This window comes from Thamnophis sirtalis, unplaced genomic scaffold (assembly GCF_051295495.1).
Source record: "Thamnophis sirtalis isolate CommonGarterSnake01/CBP01778 unplaced genomic scaffold, rThaSir2_p1.2 scaffold_7, whole genome shotgun sequence".
NCBI lineage: Eukaryota > Metazoa > Chordata > Lepidosauria > Squamata > Natricidae > Thamnophis > Thamnophis sirtalis.
Window position 1 is genome coordinate 20,554,833 of NW_028261387.1, and position 24,452 is coordinate 20,579,284.

Genomic DNA, 24,452 nt, shown 5'->3' on the forward strand with positions numbered 1-24,452 from the left:
CTGCTCAGTTCTACCTTGTTACACTTTCACCAAATTTTTAAAATATGGAAGCTAACTGATTTTTATATGTGTCAATTTTTCTTAGGAACAAGGAAACAAGATGAAACATCATCACAGTCCAATCCATTGAAACAATTCTTTATGTGTATGATATACAAGCTTCTGTACACTGATCAATCCATCAAATCTTTATTGCAGTAATAGACCAGCCTAAGAATGGTGAATTATAAGCAATTAGTAATTTTAAAAGCTAAAAAACTACACAAATTTAAAAAATGTTTTAAATACACCCCCCCCCCAAAAAAAAACTATTTTAAAAAGTAAAAAAGAGATCTAAGCAACTCATGAGCTGGATTTGGCCTGCAGGCCTTGAGTTTGAAACCTCTACCTAAGAAGAGTCTGTAGATGATCCATCGCTTGGATTTTTTTTTTTTTTGCTGCCAAATACAAACTACATTAATAGGGCTTAGACAGAAATGGGCTTGTTTTTAATAATTAGAAACAGTCTTGTCAAGGTTTCAGATGGTAAAAAATATATATTGTGAAGAGGACTGTTCCAATTATCTTGTGTACCAAGTCCCCTAAATATGTTCTCAAAGAACATGATACCCACACTTTTCTAAATACAGAGATCTCTTTCTAGTTTAGGCTAGGTGAGAGTTCAGTTAGGAACATTTACCTACTCCTTGAATTCAGGAGGCAGGCATTGCACCTGCAACATATGAACTTATCTCATTTTGAAAACTGTATCTGATCATGAGAATGTAAAATGTAATCCTTTTCTTAATTATTGCATACTTGATCCCATTCTTAGTTGCTGCTGACTGTTGGACTGTTCCAATCTAAGTTATAAATTGTGGTATATTTTCTTGATTTGTATTAACAAGATATTCTAACAGTGATATTTGGCTCACTCACAAAGCAGATGACACACTGCCCTGCATGTCCTCTTGGTGCTGTATTCACTTAATGTTTCATATTTCCTGATTTTTGACAGTTTTCCAAGTTCTGTGTATTATCAAATAAAAAGGATTTCAATCTTGAAGTACTATAATTCTTCCTGTATACAGACAATTAGTGAAGTTTAATACCTGCCCCCAGCAGCAAACATATTCTACAATCATACAGCTTTGTTGTAAAAAAAAAAGAGCTGAATTTTAACATTTCCAATTTTTATTGTATTTCTGGTGTGTGCTTCATATTCACATTTAAAAACAGTTGAGGCGGCACTATTTTCTTTGCATGCACTTATAGTAATTGCCATAATTGTATTTCAAAGAAATACTGCTATTATGATACTTCAATATAAAAAGAGCTTATTTTAATCCTGCCACAAGGTCTAAGCATAACAAAATGTATTACTGCTTCCTGTATAATCTGCTTCTTAGAAGATCACCCTCCATATATCCACAAAATACATTTTTATAACAAAATATGCAGAAAATATGTAGATATTGATTTTATATTGCAACCAGCTGTTTAATATTCTCTTGATATTAATAGGAAATATCTGAGCTCCCAGTATATTAAAGGACCTGTTTCTTGTCTGCATTAAAACATTAATAGTTTTACTCAGTGAGCATATAAATTTATTTTGTATTGCTTAATGTTTTAAGTTGGTTTTTTACAATATCTGTCACAAGACTCACCAGTTGAGATGGGTAGGTACAGAACTCCATCAATCAAATAAATATTGGGTTCTTGATGTTCTGAGCTTAGTGGTTTTCTTGCAGATATTTCATTACCAAACTAAACTTTGTACTCTAAACTACAAATATTATCTTGTATTGGAACAAACAAATGGTTCTACAAAATTTGGAGCAAAGATGTAAAAAAGTTGACTTATACAGAATAATGAAGCTCATGGTAAGGTCACAATCAAACTTTAATAAAACTATATAATATGAACATTAGATTTGTTTACATTTTTTTTCTTTTAACATAAACTGTAATCCTCATTAATACAATAAAATGTAAAAAAATTATTAAAAAGAAAAAACAGAAATATTCATTAAGTGAACACATCTACATAGCCTAAAATGAACAGATATCTCTAAGTCTCAAATAAAGTGATTAGCAAATTGTTGCTTTGTTCTATTTCTCTCTCAGCCTAAATTTGGATAAAGAATAGTTCTTTCGTTTGTCTAATACTGCATTTTTTATAAGTGATATTAATGGATCAATACATGTTTTTTTAATGTGATGAGATCTTTTGTAAATAAAAGCTTTCAGTTAATCTTAATTTTTGTGGCATTATTTAAAGCAATAATTTCATTATATGTTGTTAATATTTCCCATTTAATTAAGAATGCATTTACTATACAATTAAAACATAACAACTATATATTAGAAAAAATACTCCAGACATATAGTGACATAAAAAATAATGGTCATGAAGATATAATTTTAGTTCTAACCGTATTTGCATTAGTTAATTCTGCAGATTAGAATGTACATGATTTTCGGTCATCCAACATCTGCAGCTACTGGTTCAGAGGCAATGCAATCAGTTTCGTACTTTTTCTTCAAACCTTTCAAGTATATTCGCAAGCTGTCTAGATCCAGTTGAGAGTTGCGAGCAGTCTGAATCAATCTATTTGCTAAGTGATACATAGCCTTCTCTTTTAATATTTCAGGATCTGTTCTTTGCTGCTGCTGTTTATTTAAAAGGACGCACACATATTAAAATCTGAATTTTTAGGATGTTCACAGTATCAGTTATTCAATTTGATCAATGAATTCTCATGTTAATCAATTAAATCATTGTAGAAGATGCAAATCTACATTTAGTGCAGACCTATTCTTTCCGCTAAACTTTAGAGTAAGAGTTTGTAGGAACAAGATACAATCTGAAGCAAAATAGCTGGGATGAAAATCCTCCAGCTCATTGCTCCAAATTGTCCTAAGGGGACTCAGGGCGGCTCACAACTCAAAAAGGGAAGTGGGGGATACAAACAGTTTAACAAGAACACAAAACTATACATAGTTAAAAAGCACAACAATCATACCATTCGAGATAGGGGCAGCGAATCTTTAGCCCCAGGCCTATCAGAATAGCCAGGTTTTAAGGGCTATGCGGAAGGCCTGGAGGGTGGTGAGGGTACGAATCTCCACGGGGAGTTCGTTCCAGAGGGTCGGGGCAGCCACAGAGAAGGCTCTCCTCTGGGTAGTCGCCAGTCGACACTGGCCGGTGGATGGAATTCGGAGGAGGCCTAGTCTGTGGGATCTAATTGGTCTAGTGGACGTAATTGGCAGTAGAATCCACAGCTCTTATAGTGCCATATTTTTTGGAGTATAAGACACATCCCCCCCCCAAAAAAGTGGGTAGAAATGTCTATGTGTCTTACAGAGAATATTGTGACCGGGGGGAGGGAGATTAGTGCGGTGATCAGCTGTTCTAGAATGGGCAGCCGCAGCGGTGGCAAATGGATGGTGGCAAACAGTGAATGGGCAGCAGCGGTGAATGGACGGCGAACAGACCATGTTGAACAGGCGGCGGCGCACAGGCAGCAGTGAATGGGTCAGGGTGGCAGCGGCACATGGGCCGCGGTGAAAGGGCTGCAGCGAATGAGCCAGATAAATACCAGATGGCTGCTGGGAGGCAGAGGCAAAAAAATTTTCTTGTTTTTCTCCCCATAAGCTAGGTGCATCTTATAGTCCGGAGCATCTTATAGTTCAAAAAATATGGTATATTGGGAAAGTTTCATGGGGCAACCATTTACTGACAATAACTAGAATATGGGAGGGAGAAGGAAAGGCCAGCTTGCTTTCTCTCCTGCAAATACAGAAGCTGCAATAGTGATGGAAATAATGAATTGGGAAGCCTCCCATTTTTGTTATATAATATCATTTGGTTTATAAGTATATAATATCCACCTTTTTACTGAGCTGTTTTCAGTGAAAAATAAACACATTCTGTCAAAACAATGAAGGGTGATTACTTGATACAACTACCAAATAAATTTTGCCACGCCAATGGTAAGAGGGCTTTGCACTCTCACAAAAAAGTTTAAAAGATTCTTTAAAGTCATTAAAAGGGTTGTGGGTGATTAGTTAATAAAAAAGCTCGAAATATTAGACTGCTGTATCTGATAGGATAGTTTGTCAACAAAAAGAAAAAAAATAGCATGTTATCAAAATAACTTTTCTGCTAGAAGATTGCGCTGCAACGTTTTGACAATATGTGATGTAGTCTTCTGCCTGGTAACTTCCTAAGTAAACACATAAATGTGGATTTGAAGCTCTATGCTGCCATATTTTTGACAAAGATTTATGTCATTTTCATGAAATACGGGAACAGTATTTAATCCAGTATAAATGGCAGTACTGATTGTAGGCTAACCATTTGAGCTTTAATCCAGACAGGAAAAGGTAATGATGAAGGATTAGTCTATGATTAGAGAATATTTAGATTTATCTGCTTGTTAATAGATGTTGCCAGCTTGGGTATATATCTAAATGGAAGATTGCAAGACTATGATTGACATTTTTTTTATAAATGATCTAAAAGAGGAGCTGTTTGTCAGAACTTCAGATAAAATAAAGGTAGGAAGTAATAGTGTTCAAAATGATCTTGGGATCCTAGAACATTGATCTAAAATCAACAAAATAAAAATAAAACAAAACAAAATAGAAATAAAAATGTTAACACATAAACAAAATACGTAATATTCAGATCATAGACAATGATATCTCTTCTGCTGTCTTCTCTATTGATCAGCCACTTTGATGTATTCTGTTACAAGACAAATATTGACAACCCAGGAAACATAAAAAGAATGGACAGAGTGGTAAAGGAGGTTGGAAAACAAGTCCTAAGAGAAATTACTTTAAGTGTTTGGTAGGTTTAGCCTGAATGGTTAAAGAAAATACGATAGCAGTCTTAAAAATCTGAAAGGTACTAAAGCTGATCTTCTGTTAATCCTGAAGCTAGTAGTAAAAGTATAGGACTGAAGCTACAAGAAAGCAGTTTTCAGTTAAACATTGGGAAAGGCTTTCTAATAATAGGAATCTTTAGCTTTGAAAAGCACTTCTTGTGAAGTGTTGGGCTCTATAGAGCCATCTGTCAGAGATGCTGTCATGCCATCCTAAAATGCCAATGCAATACTGAATTGGATTGAATGAGGACCAAATATTCCTCCAGCTCTCTGCCTTTATTGTATTGAAACATAATATGATTTGTTGAGTTGAGTGAATCCAGCCTTTGATCAAAGGCTGATCTGCAAACTGTATTATGCTTAGTGCATTGAGGAAACATGATTAAACAAATCAAAGTTTAGTACATGTTGGGATTTAAATCTATGGCTTTAAGGCTTTGTGGCTAAATATATATGAAGCCATTTTTTTCTTTTATTGCCAGATTTACGTTTATGTCTGGGGCTTCCATGGCTTTATTCATATTGTATATTGCTTCACATGTCACTACAAAAAATGTAGAGAGCACATTTCAAAATATTTTTCAACAAAATTCAATAAAAAGTAAGGATGTTAATAATAGCATATAAAATAGAAAAAAAATCTGTATTATATGTTCTGAAGTTATGTGCTAATAATACACACCATCATCTGTTTATCAATAAGAGTTACTAGCTTCTTGGCATCCAATATTATTGATAATGGAAGAGAGGAAACCTCTGCAGCTTTCAAGCCTAAATGTAAAAAAGAAAACAAAGCCATTTTTTTCTGTGAAAGATAAGGATATTTAATAAAAATGTCTGATTTGCCAAACACCAGATGAAACACAATTCAAACTCTTTCCTTCCTATTATTAATCTTAATGATGAGTCAGTGTTACCTTGACACATTTCCTTTTAAAACAGGATTTAAAGTAGGCTTGCAGATCAGAATTAAGAACATTTTTTTAACTAAAGTAAGAGTTCAAATAGATGTGATACTAAATCAGGACGACAAGAATACTAAACAACATGAAATACTTTTATGGGTCTATTTTTTAATCATGTTTATGAAATCAAAAGCACAATGCCGACAACAGACTTCTATATTTTTAAAGACAAATCTACATATTCTTTTTTCTCCATTCTTCATTCTAAATACTGTAATCTGCCAAGAACCCATTTTATTTAATTATTTATCAAATTTATATAGTTGTCTGTATCACACTTGTGATAATATATTCTGAATCCTACAGAGTAACTACCTAGACTCAAATATATCAAATACAGCAATTTCTGGATCAGCAGCCTTTCCACAACTTAAACTGTAGACTCTGTTATAGATTTGAGAATCACCTGCTTTACTGAGATCAAGAGACAAGAAAATGAACAGAGCATGTACAGCATAATTATTACAGCTTGAATTTCATGCATTTCATTTCTTTCCTAATCTAAATGCTAACAAATTTAACTCTTGTATGTGTACGTGTCAACATAAAACAGAATGATGGATCTAGATCCTGGCCCATGAAAACTTATGGAACCCTAATATAAATTCATCTATTCCTAATAATATTTTGAATGCCACAATGATAAAAATATTGGTTAATAAGAAGAAATAAAACATCTTGCAAAATGGAAAGGCTAATAAAAGCTGCTAGACTCAATAAGGAACACATCATAAAATATTAATAGTCTTGTTTTTTTAAATACAAGCATACTATTCCAAATATAGCTAAAATTGTATGTACAAACTCTTATTCTAGATGATCCCTTCCACATATGCAAATCATATACTGAAACCTCCTTGTGTGTGTTGTCATAAGCCTTAATGAATCAGGACTATTACCATAATTTTTTTCCTCTGTGCATCCTTTAGAAAGAATGTAAGTATAAGCAATTTTCTCCCTAATTTCACAACTGCTTCTTATATGCTGCACTTCAAAGTAATTGTTTTCCACATTGGGATATAAGTTATCAATCTGACATAATTCCAAGAAATGAGTAGCAAAGAGTGTGAATGCCTGCAAAAATGAAACAACAGCTGAAATGAATTATTAAAAAGTAGAAAAATAGCAGAAGGTATAGGAAAAATTATTTTAAAATTAATATTACTTTTAAATTTAGAAGATATTCACAGACTGCGTAACATATGCCAATGCCTTCCTCAGGACTGGTACCTCTACCAAGCTCATCAATTATGATAAGTGATCTGTCATTAGCATTTTGTATGATGTATGTTACCTAATGAAAGAGACATCAAATTTCATTATTAATATTCCATGTGTGGATAAATCCTACTAATAGGTATTTTCATTTCCTGCTCAAAACCCCAGACAGGAAATTTAGTTTAGTAACAGACAACCAGCTGCCATTTAAAAACAAATCATTAATCAGCACAAACAGCCCAATTCAAAAGTTCTCTGCATTCACAAATTCCATACATAACTTTATGCTGTATGCCAATCTTTTGCGATGCTGTAGTAATTGAAAATAAATGCTTGTACAGCAATCAACTTTGATTAATTCTTTGCATGTAGTTGTGAGTTCAGCAAGGTCTGTGCTTGATCTAAATTTTTAAATTCATGACACATCCTCAAAAAGAGACATCATCAATGTGGAAATCATGATAATCATATATTCCACTCACATTTACACAAGAAGCAAGTTAGATCACAGTTCAAACAATAAGACTGAAGTGAAAATTTAGGATTCAATGCTGTATGTATTAAAACCGTTTGAAGTGTAGTTTGAATGCAAATAAGGTTTAGCTGAACCATTAAAACCTGCTTGAAAAGTAACTACTTTGCAGGCTTGCCCAGCAAATGACCTCGTCCAGTGATTATGATGGATCATGAGCTTAATGAATTACATGATAAAATATTCAATCTAATAAAGTGCATATAATCAATCCAAATGCTTCAGTACATTAAAAGGGACCCTGTATGTTTGGGTGGACTAGAACAATGATATGTCAAAGATCAAAGTATGGATAAAAGTACCAAGAATTGGGCATGAACTTCTGTAATCTAAAACTGAACACTTAGACTCCTTCCCAAACTGTTTTCTAAATCATAACAAGAATGCATACCAAGATTGGTGTAAAGTACCTCAGAATCCAATACTTGTCAGAGTCACCTTGAACCAAGAGATGGGAAGAAAATATGTTTTTGATGATTAAAATAAATAAATACGTTTGGGCTATTAAACAGGAAAAAAGAGGACTACTGAGAAGCATAACTTATCTGTGTGCAATAGGTAAGAAGGCTCCAGTTTGATTGCTATTGTGATTGCTATTTTTTACTTGCTATGTCTCTCATTATTGTATCTTTTCCATAAGACATGGAAACCCTTCCTATACTATAACAACAGATGAATTTGTACACCTCTTACAAAATTTGGAGGTTTTGTGTCTGTTCAAACATTTTTCCTAAAAGAATAAAATTAAATATGTAAAATTAACTGAAAAAGTTATTTTCAAGCTAAAGGTGCAGTCAAGGGACTGCAGGTAAGGGAAGTAAATAGGTCATAAAGCTATCAATGTCGTGATGTCATAACACAAGTATGATACAAAGTAATATAAATGTGTAATGCATTACACCAATTTAGTTATGTATTTTATTCATGTGCCACCCATCCGTCGAGAGATGACTCTGGATGGCTAACAAACTACTACTACCCATTAAAATAATAAACCAAAAATAACAACAGTAGTTAATACTGTTAAAAGATATTTGCATTGTTTTGGATTGCAGGATCCAATCTGGGTCAGGGTCATTAGGATGAGAGGTTCTGTCTTCCGAGTTTTCAGATTTGTGCCCAACTTCAGGGAACTTCTCCCTAGAAGAGTGTGTGCTGTGACCAATCCAGATTGGATCCTGCAATGTTATTCTGAGACGCAAATATTCACCTTCATTCATTGTTTTGTATTATATGAAGCAAAAGGACACAGACATCACATTTGCCACATTTATATGGCGACATCATGACACACATGGTATCATTTTGATCTAACATCTGTTTATGAATATATATCCTATGACTCAATTAAATATGAATCAAGGCCATTTAGTAACTAACAATCTCTAACTCAGTTAAATGCATACCTCTTTCATTTCTTTCATGAATGTTGATGAATTTGTTTCTATATCATCATCCATACCTATTCTGGTAAATATTTGTTCAGCAATCCTAAAAGAAGAATATTCTGCTGGGACAAAAGAACCTGCAGATTAAAGAAAGGGACAAAGCAAATGCCAGATGTTCATAGGTTTAATGCATTTGAACTCACTTTAGCTTATATATTCAGAGAAGCTATTATTTACCCATTTGTGCCATAATCTGAGAAAGGGCTATTTGTTTTAGGTAGGTTGATTTTCCACTCATATTTGGTCCTGTAATTATTATAAAATTACTTCCTTCTGTGATATAGGTATCATTGGAGACAGGTTTCTCAAAATGTACTTTTTCAAGAACTGGATGCCATCCTTGCTTTATTGCTAAAGTATCGGTAAACTCAGGACGTACTAGAAGGAAGAAATATAACAACATATTTTAATACTCATTTGTTATTGACAAGTATATTGTAAGACAAGTTGGTTTATGAACCATCCAGAAATGTATATGTTATGTAATGTAAACAATGTGTAGGCCTGCGCTATTCCTAAATTTTTAATATTACCATTTGCAGAACATGTAAAATTGTAGGAGTAATGCAATCCTCCAAATAGGTAAATAAATGTCTTTTTTCATTAAAACTTCCTCTCACAAAACTACACAGCTCTCCAACTAGTGGTGTGCCAAGGAGGGGCATGTGTTTGGTCCACTCTGGATGCAGGCAATAAAGGGAATGCTTTTTGAAACATAAAGAGGCTAGCAGTGGGTGTAGAGTTGTTACTGCCTTCATGCCAATCTGCTGTTTGGCAGTGGGTGGCAGCACAGCAGTGATGAAAGAGGGAAAAGTGCTTTCAAGTCACAATCGGCAACTGTCCCCTGCAGTTTTCCTGGCAGCGTTTTTCAGAAATGGCTTGCCAGTTTCTTTTCCGTAGAACTGAGAGAAGAGACTGGGCCAAGATCCCCCAGTAGGATGTGTAGCTAAGGTAGGATTAGAATTTATAGTCTCCTGGTTTCTAGTCTGACACCTTAGCTAGTACACCAAACTGGCTCTCAGCAATAAAGGAGGGGGCGGTTAAAAATCATCCAGTTCAGGATATCAACTGTGTTAGTACGCTATTGCCTGCAGTCTAAATTAAACAAAAGTAAAACTTGTGTATCTTAACACATATGCAATATCTTCCGGTTTAAATCTTAAATAATTCAATAAGTTTAACCTATATAATTTTCCAGTTGCATATTTATTTTAGAAATCAGAAGCTAGGGCAGGAATGCAATGTAATCAAAGAAATAATTTGGAAATTGCTTTTTTCAGATACAATATTCTTTTGAGATACAATATTCCAAGAGACATCCAAAGGCAGAATTGTGGAATTGCTGGAGAGCACTATATGCTCACCCCAACCTTTATCAACACTATTAATAAGATCCTTCCAAGAAGGTTTTTAAATATTGTGTATTTACTTTTAACTTTGTTATAATAGAACAATAGTATTTTACCCAAATATTAATCTGTGTGCCAAATGAATCAGAGGTGTCATAATAGGAGAGCACTGTAAAATATATCTTAGGAATTTGCGGGCTGATGCAGACTTCAATGAAACAGTTAAGATTATGCTCATATGATTGTTTAATTTTTTTGTTATTGGACCTGGGTACTTGAGAGACCGCCTCCTGCCAATCACCTCCCTACGACCAATTAGATCCCATAGATTAGGCCTCCTCTGAATACCATCTGCTAGCCAATGTCGACTGTCAACCCCTCGGGGGAGGGCCTTCTCTGTGGCTGCTCGGGCCCTCTGGATCCCCGTGGAGATCCGGACCCTCACCACCTTTCCGGCTTTCCGCAAAGCCACTAAGACCTGGCTGTTCTGGCAGGCCTGGGGCTGATGAGTTCCCACTTAAACTGTTGCAACTGTTGCTTTGTTTTAACTTGCTTGTTTTTTGTTTTTGTTTTTGTTTGTATTCCCCTTCCCCCCTGCTTGTAAGCCGCCCTGATTCTCTCGGGAATAGAGCGGCATACAAATGGAATAAACATTTCGAAGAACATTTTCACATTACTTAAGTATTCCTTTGCATTTATATTAGGTGTTACTAAAAGTAGTCCTTGTTTAACAACCACAATTAAGACCAACAAACTTGATGGTTAGGCAAAGTGATCACTAAGTAAAACTGCAACTGTGCTTCTGATCTTACTTCAGCTTTTTTTTTTTTTGCTTTATAGACTTGCGATGGCCATAAATGTGAGGATTGAGCATAAAAAAAACTTTACAACTTGATCACCATTGTAACTGTGAACTGTCACTAAACAAGACAGTTGCTAAAAAAACAAGAACTACCGTAGCAAATTACTTTGTAGATGTGGTTAAAAAAATAAGTGGTATAAGTTTTTGGTGGGAGTTGTTTCAAGAAACAAAATTACTTACCATAGTCAGACAGTGTGCAAGCATGGGCAAATGATTGAAACATATCTAGCATAGAAACAGTGTCAGAGAGTTTATACAAGCAATGGATATGCTCATATATTTCACTCAATAATTTGCACACTATCCTGTAAACAAGGATAAGTATTATTATACAATTTAAAGTAATTTACTACAGTATTAGTAAACGTATCACTATATTTTAAATTTTCCTTTACATAACTGAAAAAAAATTACATATTTAAAGAAAATTGTTAACTGAATTTATGTGGCACAAAATAACTACATTATTATATCATACATTATCAGAACTGAATAACAATTAGGGCTGGAAACATTTTGCAAATAGTAGAAATAAACTACTACCGGTATAAACTTTACTATCAGAGATTTTCAGATTCAAACATCTGAAGTGCAAAATGCATTTTTAGGGTTCATGAGTTAATGTGCCAAGGAATATAATCTGAAATCATAAAGAAGGCCTTAAGTCTAACAGTCTTTCTTTCTGAAAGGGAAAAAAGAGGAAATATTAGAAATGTGACATAGGCCGAACAAAGCAGGTTTTGGATCTTCAGGATCCAAATCTCTGAATTCACTTCTCTCCATTTTAAGGGGCAAAAATGAAAAATAGGTGCTTATCAAAAGCAGGACTTTTAAAGGTTGCAATCTCTGAACAATGCTTTGCTTTAGGAGTGCTTGTCTGAGATATGTGTTTGTTAATGTAGATATCTAATTTAAGAGAAACATACTCACCTATGATTGCCCTGTTTTAAAGAAATGACTTAAGTGAATGTTATAATACCAGATGATACATTTAATAATTAACAGGTTCAGTATGACTCTCAAGGGGTTCCTGTCACAGGTGGGATTCAATCGGTTCTCACCGGTTCGCCCCAACTGTTAATTAATTGCTTATGCAGTTGAGAGGACTGGTTAAAAATAAAGTGCAAGAGAGCTTTTTTCCCCTCTCTCTCCCTTCAGTTAATAGCTCCACTTGCAGCTGGAATGCAGCTGATACATGCTGAATCAAGTCAATAAACAACAGAAATTGATAGGATTATGGCAGGGAAACCCATCAATCTCCCATCTAGGGTTTGGATGCTCCCTTTCTGGCTCCACAGTGAAAGAGTTCCTTCAGGAAGAAGGACAAGATTACAAACATTTTCATTATAAAGAGTATTAAGTAACACTTCTATGATCAGCTGATACTCCCTGGAGTTTCCCAAGACTTTTTATAGCTGTTGCAGTCTTGGCTACTTCTTCTTTCTTTTTTTGGGGGGGGGGGAGATACAGGAGGGGGATAATGATTGATCATGCAGATCCTGAATTTAGTGCATATGTGGTCCAGCTGGTTGTATTGCTTCTGCTGTGAAGCACCCAATTTAGAACACAGACAACATAGAATAATAGAGTTGGAAGGGTTAATGGCTTTTGGCAGCACACCCAATTGTTACTACAATTTGACTTCGTATAAATTAGTACAGTTTTTAGCTTGGTTGTTTAGTGGGTTTTTAAATAAAATTTACCCAATTAAAAGATATAGCAGTTTTCAAAGGTTATAGAAACTTTCCTATGAGGAAAGTCTAAGTAGTCCTTTAAAAGAATAGAATAAATGCTCATAAAGTTCATGCAGTTATGAAAGGTATTAAAAACAGTGCAATTTTTATTTTTATGGAACTCTCATAGTCACTCTATAAAATTTATTAGCATTTGATGTAGAACATAAGGAAGAATGTTTTTATTTTTCTTCATATAATGCACAATTAATTTATAGAAATCAATTGCTGCAAAGTGAATTGGTAAGCAATCATTGCAATGGCTTTATTAGACAGACAAATTAGACAAATTGAAAGACAAATGGCATATTTAATAACTCTTAGGCCTTATATGCCACAGAATATTAGTCATTAAGGGCTAACATTGAGGCTACTGTCTTTAAACTTTGCTTGTAGTATCTCTGGAGGCATCAAGATAATAAACCTACATGCAGCCTTCTTTCTGAGATATTTTGCTCAGTATCATTGGTAAGTCAGTTTGTGACTAGAATTGAGATGCTCCTTTTCTGGCTCCACAGTGAAAGAGTTGATTTTAGCATTTCTTTCGTAAGCAGAATAGAATACAGCTCAGGAGAATTAGTCTGCGGTTTGATTTATTTCATCATGCTCTAATCATCTTTTTACAAAATGGAGGACAGAAAAATAAAAAAGCTTAGTAAACGACTTCTCTTTTATGCCTTCAGTTGTCTAGCTCCTTAACTATATCTATATCGCTAAGTGTGCCATACATTCTCTACTTAAATCATTAGGTATGCTCATTAGTCTGCTCCTGTCATCAGGCAAGTAAGTTTACTTGGGTACACACATACTGTACCTATTCTTTGAAAATGGATTAGACTTGTTCCAGTTGTTTTTAGCTAATGCCAGAGGTGAGTTGAAAAGTTCATAGTGAATGAAATGTTCAGCTGCACATGCACTCTTCATTGAATACACTTAGAATTGATCTAATTATCAAAGAAAACGTTTCATTCTAAAAGAAGAAACTAAACTTACAAAACCTCTATTTTTATTGCTTCTGGTTTGTGTTTAAATTACTTTTGGAGTTTGCGTGTACATAAACACATGCATAACGCACACATAAGGATATAATAAATGATATATAAAATATAAGTCACTTGTGTGTCCGTTATACAGCTTGCCACAAGATCAGTGACACTTGGTACAGATGACACAAGGTGGCTCTAAAGAGATTCTTGCCTTCAAAATTCCAAGTTTTCAATAATATTTCATTTCTTTGGTAGAGACTGCTGATAAAAGAGTGCCAGAATTCCTCTTTGAGGGAAATGGCCAGTCCAGAAATGCAAAAGATTAAATTTTTTTTTTCTAGGAAGGCCAGATGAAAAACACTCAAGACACTGAAGTATTGTATTTGCCAATATACAGCACCCATTTTGGTGTCTGATTATTGGCAGGCATCTAAATTATGTAAATTGTACAACAAGCATCAAGGCTGAAATAGAGACTGAATCACAAAGACAGGAGAGGGTCCTAAAACTTCTAATAGGTTTTGGGTGTTTGGGTTCCAGAATTGAGGCACAATCCTTGTCTTAAAAACTTTATAGTCTATGGTTCTTCATGACAACAATTTTAAAAGCCTCATTATTAAATAATCATTTAACACAGTGATTCTACTTAGAGGAATCAATATAATTGTTACTCACAAGTAGGTCATGTGATAGATTTCTCTCAAGGATTCCTGGCATCTTTCATTCATTTTCATTAAATCGGGTGAAGTAAAACTATATGCATTTTTCATTTTAGTAATCTGTGGGAAATTTTCAAGCTGAATATTAAAATATATTAAATATACTGAATAGTCATACTTCTAATTCCCGAACATCAACCCAAAATTATCTCTAAAGTATGGGCTAAAATAGAATTCATTATAATAGAGTAGAATTATTTATTGACCAAGTATGATTGGAGTCACAAGAAATTTGTCTCTAGTGCATAAGCTCTCAGTATACATGCAAGCAACAAGTGATAAATTATGATCATGTTCATAAAATAAAAATAAAATAAAAAATAGAAATATCTTGATAATTTTTTAAACTTTCAGCTAATTTTACTAGTATAATTAGTAACTAGTAACTAACTATTACTGCTACTATACTAGTAAGAGAGCAAAATTAGAGCATTAGTAAGTTATGATAATACTGTTCATCATTAAAAGATAGTAAATGATTACATTATTAAAAAATAATAAATGATAAAAGATTTTTTTTTATCCCAGTGCTGATATACAAAGGTAGCAACGTTCGGTCAGTACCCTCTATTAAACGGTGCTACAACATTACACAAATATTGAAAAGACTACAAAGGAAATTCAGTCTATACAAATTACTCTGGTTATGGCAATAATAAAATAAAAATACAATGTATTACATTATAGACTGTGTTATTTTTATAAAAATCAATAATTCTTTAGTGAAAAAAATACATTATTTAAATTATAATTTTCATGCCTTAAGCATAGAAGCCAGCTGGGTGACTTTGGGCCAGTCACTGTCTCAGCCAACCCACCTCACGGGGTTGTTGTTATGGCAATAATAGGAGGAAGAAGAATTATGTATGTCTGCTGCCTTGAGTTACTTATAAAGTATTAAACACAGGATGAAAATCCAATAAATAAAAATAAAATAATAGATTTGAGATCCAACATTTTCAAACTGCTTACCTTGGTAAATTCTGAAGGAAGTTGACCATTGTGTACTGCTGCACAATCAGCATTCATCTGGATAAAAAATCCTCGAGCTGAACTAAAGCTTGTTTTTAAAGGAAGGTTATGTTTTTCTGCAAGTTGTGTTATCATTCCTAAATGCAAGGTATAAATAAATATTTTAGTTATATACAGTCAACCATATTGTATGGGCGCTAAAATGACCATTGGCTTACCTGAACGGTCGTTCTCTGGGCGCTGAGGGAGAGTACAAGCATGGGTTAAATTCAGTCTATTCCACCAGGGACTGAGTTAATTTTCTTAGCCACGTCTCCTCTCTTCATTGAGGACCAGTTCAAAAATGAAGGCGTTGGTCTGTAACGGACGTGTGCACGATGTGTTTTCCAGTTATTTTCAAGTGTCTTTGTTCCACACCGCTGAAGCAATCCCAAAGAGAGGGAGTAAACCACATGGCGGGGTTGGACTCTCCCGCAGCGCCCAGAGAATGACCATTCAGGTAAGCCAATGGTCATACTCCTGTGCATTGCTTGGAGAATCCAAGCATGGGACATATCCAAGCTATGCAGGCCCAGGGAGGGAAACAGAAACATCCAAGTTGTGTGGAGTCGTTACAACTTATTGTAACACCCGCCTAACAAAGGCGGCCTTGGCTGCGGTGTATGAGTCAATGCGATAGTGTTTAATGAATAAGGTTGGAGAAGTCCATGTGGCTGCCCGACATATTTCCTCCACGGGAGCCTGCGTCACCCACGCAGCCATGGTGGCCACACTCCTTGTAGAGTGTGCCGTTACCCTAGGTGGTACTGCTTTGCCCTGTTGCAGGTAGGCCAACTTAATACGAGCCCTCAGTCAGCGACCGATTGTAGAAGGAGAAGCCTTCCGTCTCATTAAGCCTGGTTGAAAGGAGACGAAAAGTGATTTGGATCGGCAAAAACCCTCCGTCCTTTTGATGTACCTGCGGACTGTCAGCCGAACATCTAGCTTGTGCCAGGTGTGCTCTTTGGGATGCTGAGGATGAGGGCAGAAGTTAGGGAGCACTACTTCTTGAGTCCTGTGAAACAGAGAGTTCACTTTTGGCAGAAAGGCCAGATCTAACTGGAGAATGATATGGTCAACATGAAATATACACAAGTCTTCATGAACTGAGAGAGCTGCCAGCTCCAACACCCTCCTAGCCAATGTAATGGCTATGAGGAAAACAGTTTTCAAGGTCAGGTGCCGAAGACCGATGGACCGGATCGGCTCAAATGGAGTCTGGGTGAGAGCTCTGAGAACAAGGGGAAGCTCCCATGTGGGAAACCTATAAATAGTAGGCAAATGTAAGTTGGAAGCCCCTTTTAGGAAGCTTTTCACCTGAGGATGCTGCCCCAAGGACACTGAAGAATGTCTAGTTAAGATGGTGGATAGGGCAGCAACCTGACGGTGAAGGGTGTTGGGTGCCAAACCCTTGTCCAACCCCTCCTGCAAAAATTCAAGCAGTGTGGTACTGTAGCTGAAGGTGCGATGATGTCGTGGGACCAGCACCAGGAATCAAAGGCTGCCCAGGTGGCGTCATAAATGCGAGTCGTGGAAGGACGACGCGATGCCTGTATGGTACGAATGACTTTGTCAGACAGGTTGTCTTTCCTCAGGAGTTCCCCCTCAAGGATCAGACGGCCAACTGGAGCCAACTGTGATCCGGATGTACTATGGCCCCCAGGCTGAGGGAAAGCATCTCCTGAGGTATCCTCATGGCCTGCGAGTGGAGAGACTGACAAGGTCTGCGTACCAGGATCTCCTGGGCCAATGAGGTGCAATGAGAAGAACCTCTGCTCCTTCTGCCAGAATCTTCTGGATCACCTGTGGAATGAGCTGCAGTGGCGGGAAGGCGTACAAGAGGCCTCTCGGCCAACTGCAGCCCAAAGCATCAGTCCCCTCCGCTTGTGGAGTGGCGTACCTTAAGAAGAACCTCAGGAGTTGAGAGTTGGCTGGACTGGTGAACAGATCGATCACCGGAAGCCCGAATATGAGCGTAATCTGGTGGAAGATGGTCGGATGAAGATGCCATTCCATGTTGTCGATGGTCATCTGGCTCAGCCAGTCTGCCCTCACATTGTCCACTCCTGAGATGTGGTCCACTCATAGGGAGGCCAGATGATCTTCGGCCCACCTCCCCAGCATCACCGCTTCTGCCATGAGGGTCCTGGACCTGGTGTCCCCCTGGCGGTTTATGTGTAGATAAGTTTATTTATAGGCCGCCCTTTTCCCTGAGGGGACTCAGGGCGGCTTACAACTTATGGGGAAGGGAATACACAATATGTGGGCCTTCGTTGCTATGTTGTCTGTAAGTAACAAAACATGGCGGCCCACAATGTCCCTCTGGAAATGGCGCAGGGCTAGCATGGCCGCCTGTAGTTCCAAGAGGTTGATGCTCTGTGTTGCCTCTCTGTGAGATCACTTGCCTTGCATCACCTGTTCCTGAAACTGGGGCCCCCACCCTTGGAGGCTCATGTCAGTCATGACTACCAGCCATTCTGGTTCTCTGAAGAGGCAACCCTTCATCACTGCACGTGATTCCCACCACCAAAGGGACTGCTTTACCTTCAGGGGGAGCTTGACACATCTGAGAGAGTTGCTGGCCTTCGCCCTCTGGATGGGAAGAAGGAACCATTATAGTTCGCAGGCATGTAGACGTGCCCATGGAACTATGTTTATGCAAGAAAGCATGAATCCCAGAAGTTGAGACACTGACACGATGGACGCCAGGTGGTTTACCCTCGCAGCCCGAGCGCGGGTTGTGAGGTTGCATCTGCGTTCTGGAGACAGGAACATTTTGAGTATATCAGCATGCCTAGATGCAATATGTGGGTGGATGGCGTAAGGTGACTCTTTTCCCGGTTCACCGACAACCCGTGATGTTGTAGAGTGGAGATGGTGTGTTGGACATCTCTGACGGCTTGGTCAGAGGACGTTGATTGGATCAAGATGTCGTCGAGGTAACAGAGTAGTCGTATTGGAGGGGCGTGTAGGTGTGCCGCTACCACCGCCAATATCTTTGTGAAAGTCCTCGGTGCTGGTCACAGGCCGAACAGGAGAGCCCTGTATTGGTAGTACCTGCCGTCGTAGTGGAACCTGAGGAACCTCCTGTGGAACCTGTGGATGGGGATGTGCAGGTATGCCTCCTTCAAGTCTATAGAGGTCAATCTGTCCCCTCGTCTGATGCAACCCAGGATGGTCTGTAGGGATTGCTTCTTGAAACGCTTGTAGGCCAGATGTTGGTTTAGAGCTTTGAGGTCGAGAATGGCCCTCCACCCCCCGGAGCTTTTGGGAACAAGGAGTAGAATTGAATAGAACCTTTTCTTTTCTTGCTCTACGGAGACTGGCTCTATAGCGTTTATCTGTAGGAGATGTTGAATCTCCGCCTGCATGCATTCCCTCTTGGGAAGAGATGAGGGGATGGGACACTGGACAAAGGTTCTTGGGGGAAGGGATAGAAACTCCAGGGTTAGGCCCTGCCTGACTGTGTTTAGGACCCTCACATCCATGGAGATCAACTCCCAACGGGCGGCATATAGTTGGAGATGGCTATCTATGGGAGGATTCCCGTTAGTGGTCACTTGGACCTGCGGTAGGAGCAGTTGTTGGAACCGCTGCAAAAGGGTGTCGAAAGGACTGTTGCTGGTGATGACCCTTGTCCCTGAAATTGGCTATATTCTATCCACGGTCATTTCCCTGGGGATATGACCTCTAATAAGAGGTACCCGCATTTGAGGAATCAGACCCTTGAAAGGACTGCCTCCAAAAAAAGGAACCCCCCTTTTTGTCTGGCTTCTTAGTGGTGGCAGGAAGAACTTTCCTCTTATCCTTGGTTTCAATTAAGAACTTTTCCAAGGGTTCCCCAAACAGTTGTCCGCCTTTGAAGGGGGCGGAGGCCAACTTCCATTTTGACTTCATGTCCACCTGCCAGTGACAGAGCCACAGCAGACGGCATGAGGTCATATTAGATGCTAAGGCCCAGGAGACAAACTTGGCTGCATTGAGTGAAGCGTAAGCCGAATATTCTATAGCCGCAATTATCTTATTAAGATCGTGCCTCCACCTGGACCCTGTTGAAGGGGGATGAGCTCTCAGCTGCCTCAGCCACAGTACCGAAGCTCTAGTAAAAAATGACACTGAGGAAGAAGCCCTTATGGACCAAGCGGCCACTTGGTGGATTTTGTGGCAGGCTTTCTCTGCCTTTTTGTCCTCGGCTTTGAGGCCCTCAAGGAGGTCAGTGGGAAGGACAGAATTGGAGGTGAGGGAGATAATTGGGGTATCCATCTGTGGCAGTTGCAACAAATCGTCTAGTTTGCTCTCCACAGAGTAAAAAGTTTTGTCTACCATTCTGGGACTGGTCAGGGAGCCTGGTTGGGCCCACTGGCACTGAATCACATTGACAAACATGTCCGGCGCCAGAACTAGTTCCTGTGCCGGGGTGGTCTCATCAAAAAGCCCTTCCTTCAAATCCTGAGATTCAAAGGTATTAGTGGAACCCTGGGTAGTAATTCCCAATTGGGTAAAAGCCTTGGCCTTATGCAATATTGACTTAAATATGGAAGGGCGGAATAAGCCAGTAAAGGCAGGTTTTTCAGGAGGAGGATTCTCATCCTCTGAAAATTCCTGCTCCTCTGCATTGTCCTCTTCCAGGACAAATTCCTCTGTGGTGAAGGGGACCTTGTACCTGATCCCCTGGGGCAGGCTTCTGGATAGTCTTGGCAGAAGTGGCTTTGGAGGCCTGGAGCTTCTTTCGAATACCAGCCTCTATGCCCCTCTCAATGGCCTGTTCAATGGCCCTTTGCATCTGAGACGACAGGTTGGGCCCCTGATCCTCAGGGGATCTTGATGTTTCTGGACCCTCCCTGCCAGCCTGTCTAGAGGGAACTGGTTCTCCTTAAGAGTAGAGCAGCCAAAAGGGCATATTTCTTCCTGGATGGAGGAAGACTCTGGATAACCCAGGGAAGCTGCAGGTGAAGAGGCTTGAAATTCCTCCTTCATAACTGGGGGAGAATTACACTCCCTTGGAGAATCCTGGGGAAAAACCTCTTGAGGCTGGGGCAAGGGACTAGGATCCCTAGATGGCTGTCCAGATGAAATAGACAGTCTTCTGGCCCTTTCAAAGGTCTTTTCTAGAGCCCTATGCCTGCGGGCCTCAGCCTTAGATAAGGCCTTGCCACCTCTGGGGTTAAAGGTCCCCTTCCCTTTAGTGCCTTTGATCCCCTTTTCCACCTCAGGAGGATCTGGCCTACTGCGTTTCGATGAGGGTTCTGGATTGTCCTCTGGCTCCTTCTTGCTTCTTTCAGCCATGATGTCTTCGCCTGTAGTCTTCAAGGCTGCAAAAGCAGTAGGACTGGCACAGGAGCAAGTCGATAGAAGCTGTGCACCATGCAGAAATGTCCTCCGGATGGGAGTATGACCCGAGGGCCAAAGCTCTCCCAAGGGCAGACCTGGCATGTATTACTGAGACATGGCTGGGCACGGAGGGAGGAGTCCCCCTCGTAGAGATGTGCCCAGATGGATTTCAGGTGCTTCATCAGCCGAGAGCCCAGGGAAGGGGTGGCGGTGTAGCTATTGTAGTCCGGGAGTCTTTAGCACCTCGTAGGATCCCTGCTCCGGAGCTTGTCGGGTGTGAGTCCCTACTGGTGAAGCTGGACCTCAAGGGTCAAGTGGGTCTGCTGATAACGTACCTGCCTCCCAACTGCGTTGCAGCAGCCCTCCCCTCGCTCCTCAAGTCGGTAGCCGAGCTGGCGATTGAGTTCCCTAGACTTATGGTTCTGGGGGACTTCAATTTGCCTTCGCTCGGTGAACACTCTGATGGAGCACAGGAGTTCATGGCTTCCATGACAGCCATGGGCTTGACCCAGGTAATTCGAGGCCCAACCCACTCAGCGGGTCACACGCTCGACCTCATATTCCTCTCGGAGCAGTGGATTTGTGATCTTGGTCTGAGGGGTAATGAGATCATACCAGACGGAGCTTGGGGATATTCCTGATACTCTCGCCCACAGTTCGGCGGAGACTCTTGTTGCTGCCTGGCACTCGGCAGCATCGGAGTCTCTTGACCGGATTGCGCCACTACGGCCCCTCCGGGTCGGCGGATCCCAGAGGCCTCCTTGGTTTACCGAGGAGCTCCGGGAGATGAAGCGCCGGAGGAGACGCCTAGAGCACGTGTGGAGGTCCGATAGGTCCGAGTCGAACCGAGCACTTTTGACAGCATGCACCAAGGATTACATCCGGGCATTAAGAACAGCTAAAAGAACACACATTGCCACCTTGGTAGCGTCCGCCGAGTCCCGCCCAGCCACCCTGTTTAGGATAACCCGCTCCCTCCTAAATAGGAGGGAGACGGGAGACCCCTTACAGGGCAGGGCTGAGGAGTATGTTCAGTTCTTGGCGGACAAAGTTGCTCGGTTTCGGTCGGACCTGGACTCCACTCCCGCAGATCCAGCCGAGACACAAGGGAATGACTTGGCAGACCATCTCTGGGTTGAGTTTCAGGATGTTGCCTCCGGGGATGTGGACAAGGCTATGCGAGCTGTGAGTGCCTCCACCTGTATACTGGACCCGTGTCCCTCCTGGCTGGTTGCCAATAGCAGGGAGGTGACACGAGGCTGGATCCAGGCGGTTGTTACCGCCTCTCTTCGGGAGGGGTACTTCCCCACCCCGCTCAAGGCGGCGGTGGTGAGACTCCTCCTGAAGAAACCGTCCTTGGATCCAGCCGTTCTTAATAACTACCGTCCAGTCTCCAACCTCCCCTTCGTGGGGAAGGTTGTTGAGAAGGTGGTGGCCTTCCAGCTTCAGCGTACCTTGGAGGAAGCTAACTATCTTGACCCCTTCCAGTCCGGCTTCAGGCCCGGTTACAGCACAGAAACTGCTTTGGTCGCATTGACCGATGATCTCTGGACAGCCAGAGATGGAGGCCATGCGTCCATCCTGGTTCTCCTTGACCTCTCAGCGGCTTTCGATACCATCGACCATGGTATCCTTCTGCGATGACTGCGGGAGGTGGGGGTGGGCGGCACTGTTCTGCAGTGGTTCTCCTCCTACCTCTCGGACAGGTCGTAGTCGGTGTCAGTGGGGGGGCAGAGATCGTCCCCGAGGCCCCTAACTTATGGGGTGCCGCAGTTTTCGGTCTTATCCCCCCTGCTATTTAACATATACATGAAACCGCTGGGCGAGATCATGCGGAGGCACGGGATAAAATACCATCAATACGCGGATGATACACAGTTGTATCTGTCCGCCCCGTGACAACTCAATGAAGCGGTGGACGTGATGAACCGGGGTCTGGAGGCTGTTAAAGACTGGATGAGAGCTAACAAACTGGTACTCAACCCGGACAAGACCGAGTGGCTGTTGTGTTTCCCTCCCAACAATTCGGCCGACGTTCCAACACTCAGGCTGGGGGGTCAAAATTTATACCCCTCAGACAGGGTCCGCAACTTGGGAGTCCTCCTGGACCCACAGCTGAGTTTCGACCATCACTTGTCAGCTGTGACCAGGGGGGCATTTGCCCAGGTTCGCCTGGTGCACCAGTTGCGGCCCTACCTGAACCGGGAGGCCCTCACAACAGTCACTCGAGCCCTTGTGATCTCTAGGCTGGAATACTGCAATGTGCTCTACATGGGGCTGCCCTTGAAGAGCATCCGGCGACTGCAGCTAGTCCAGAATGCAGCTGCGCGAGTGATTGTGGGCGCACCACGGTTCGCCCACATAACACCGATCCTCCGTGAGCTGCGCTGGCTACCTGTGGATCTCCGGGTGCACTTCAAGGTCCTACTTACCACTCATAAAGCGCTCCATGGTAGTGGATCTGGCTATTTGAGAGACCGCCTTCTGCCGATTACCTCCCTCCGTCCCATCAGATTGCATAGAGTGGGCCTCCTCCGAATTCCATCCGCCAGTCAGTGCCGACTGGCGACTACGCGAAGGAGAGCCTTCTCAGTTGCAGCTCCGACGCTATGGAACAATCTCCCCGTGGAGATCCGCACCCTCCGTCCAGGCCTTCCGCACAGCCCTCAAGATCTGGCTATCCTGTCAGGCCTGGGGATAAGACTTACTCTCGCCCCTCCCGAATGTTGAATGAATGTTGTGTTTTTACTGCTAATTATTTGTTATTCACAGTTTCTTTTGTGTTTTGTCCTGCACTCCCCTCCCCTATTATTGTAAGCCGCCCTGAGTCCCCTCAGGGAAAAGGGCGGCCTATAAATGTTTAATAATAAAAACTAAAAAAGCTACTCACTGTAGGTCTTCTTGGGGGAGGAAGCCTTGCCGGGGCCCCGAACTAAGGCTAAAAAACTCCCCCGCAGCTATCTGCTTGCTGAGAGTGAAAGTGCGGTAGCTGCAATGGCCAGAGCTTGAAAGCATGCCAAAATGGCTTCAAATTGGCCGCCGAACTTCTTTGGGCGATAAGGGAGCTGCCAGACGCAATCTAGAGCCTCCGCCAGGATCTCAGAGTGATAAACAGTTAAACGACAGCTGGGGGGGGGGGAAGGAAGCTTCCTGCCGCCCCCGCGTTTGCCAGCCATCGCCGGACAAGCTCCCCAACGAACCTCGGCTCTGTTAGCAAACGGAGAGCCAGGAACCTCAGAAGTCCTCTCAGCAATTTAACAGGAACCTCATTTTAAAGCGTAATTTTTCTCCTGACTACGATGATGACAAAAATAAGAAAATATCTATCTAACTAGGAGAGTCCCAGTCTATTCACCCAAAAACTGAGGAACTCCCTAAAAACACGTCTGAACTGGGCTGGACTGAGTTTTTGAACTGGTCC

At 40.6% G+C, this 24,452-nt stretch overlaps 1 protein-coding gene across 1 annotated transcript in view; it reads right to left on the reverse strand.

Annotated features, from left to right (window-relative positions):
- Window positions 1-1,876: 1,876 nt before the first annotated feature.
- MSH4 (mutS homolog 4) overlaps window positions 1,877-24,452 on the reverse strand; it is a 77,545-nt gene continuing 54,969 nt past the window's right edge. The window contains exons 12-20 of the mRNA XM_087720781.1: window positions 15,662-15,798; window positions 14,646-14,749; window positions 11,432-11,556; window positions 9,218-9,418; window positions 8,999-9,117; window positions 7,008-7,136; window positions 6,742-6,916; window positions 5,560-5,648; window positions 1,877-2,655 (exon numbers count right to left, since the gene is read on the reverse strand). Of these exons, the coding sequence (XP_087576907.1) occupies window positions 2,467-2,655; window positions 5,560-5,648; window positions 6,742-6,916; window positions 7,008-7,136; window positions 8,999-9,117; window positions 9,218-9,418; window positions 11,432-11,556; window positions 14,646-14,749; window positions 15,662-15,798 (1,268 nt within the window). The 3' untranslated portion in view covers window positions 1,877-2,466. The remainder of the gene's footprint in view (window positions 2,656-5,559; window positions 5,649-6,741; window positions 6,917-7,007; window positions 7,137-8,998; window positions 9,118-9,217; window positions 9,419-11,431; window positions 11,557-14,645; window positions 14,750-15,661; window positions 15,799-24,452) is intronic.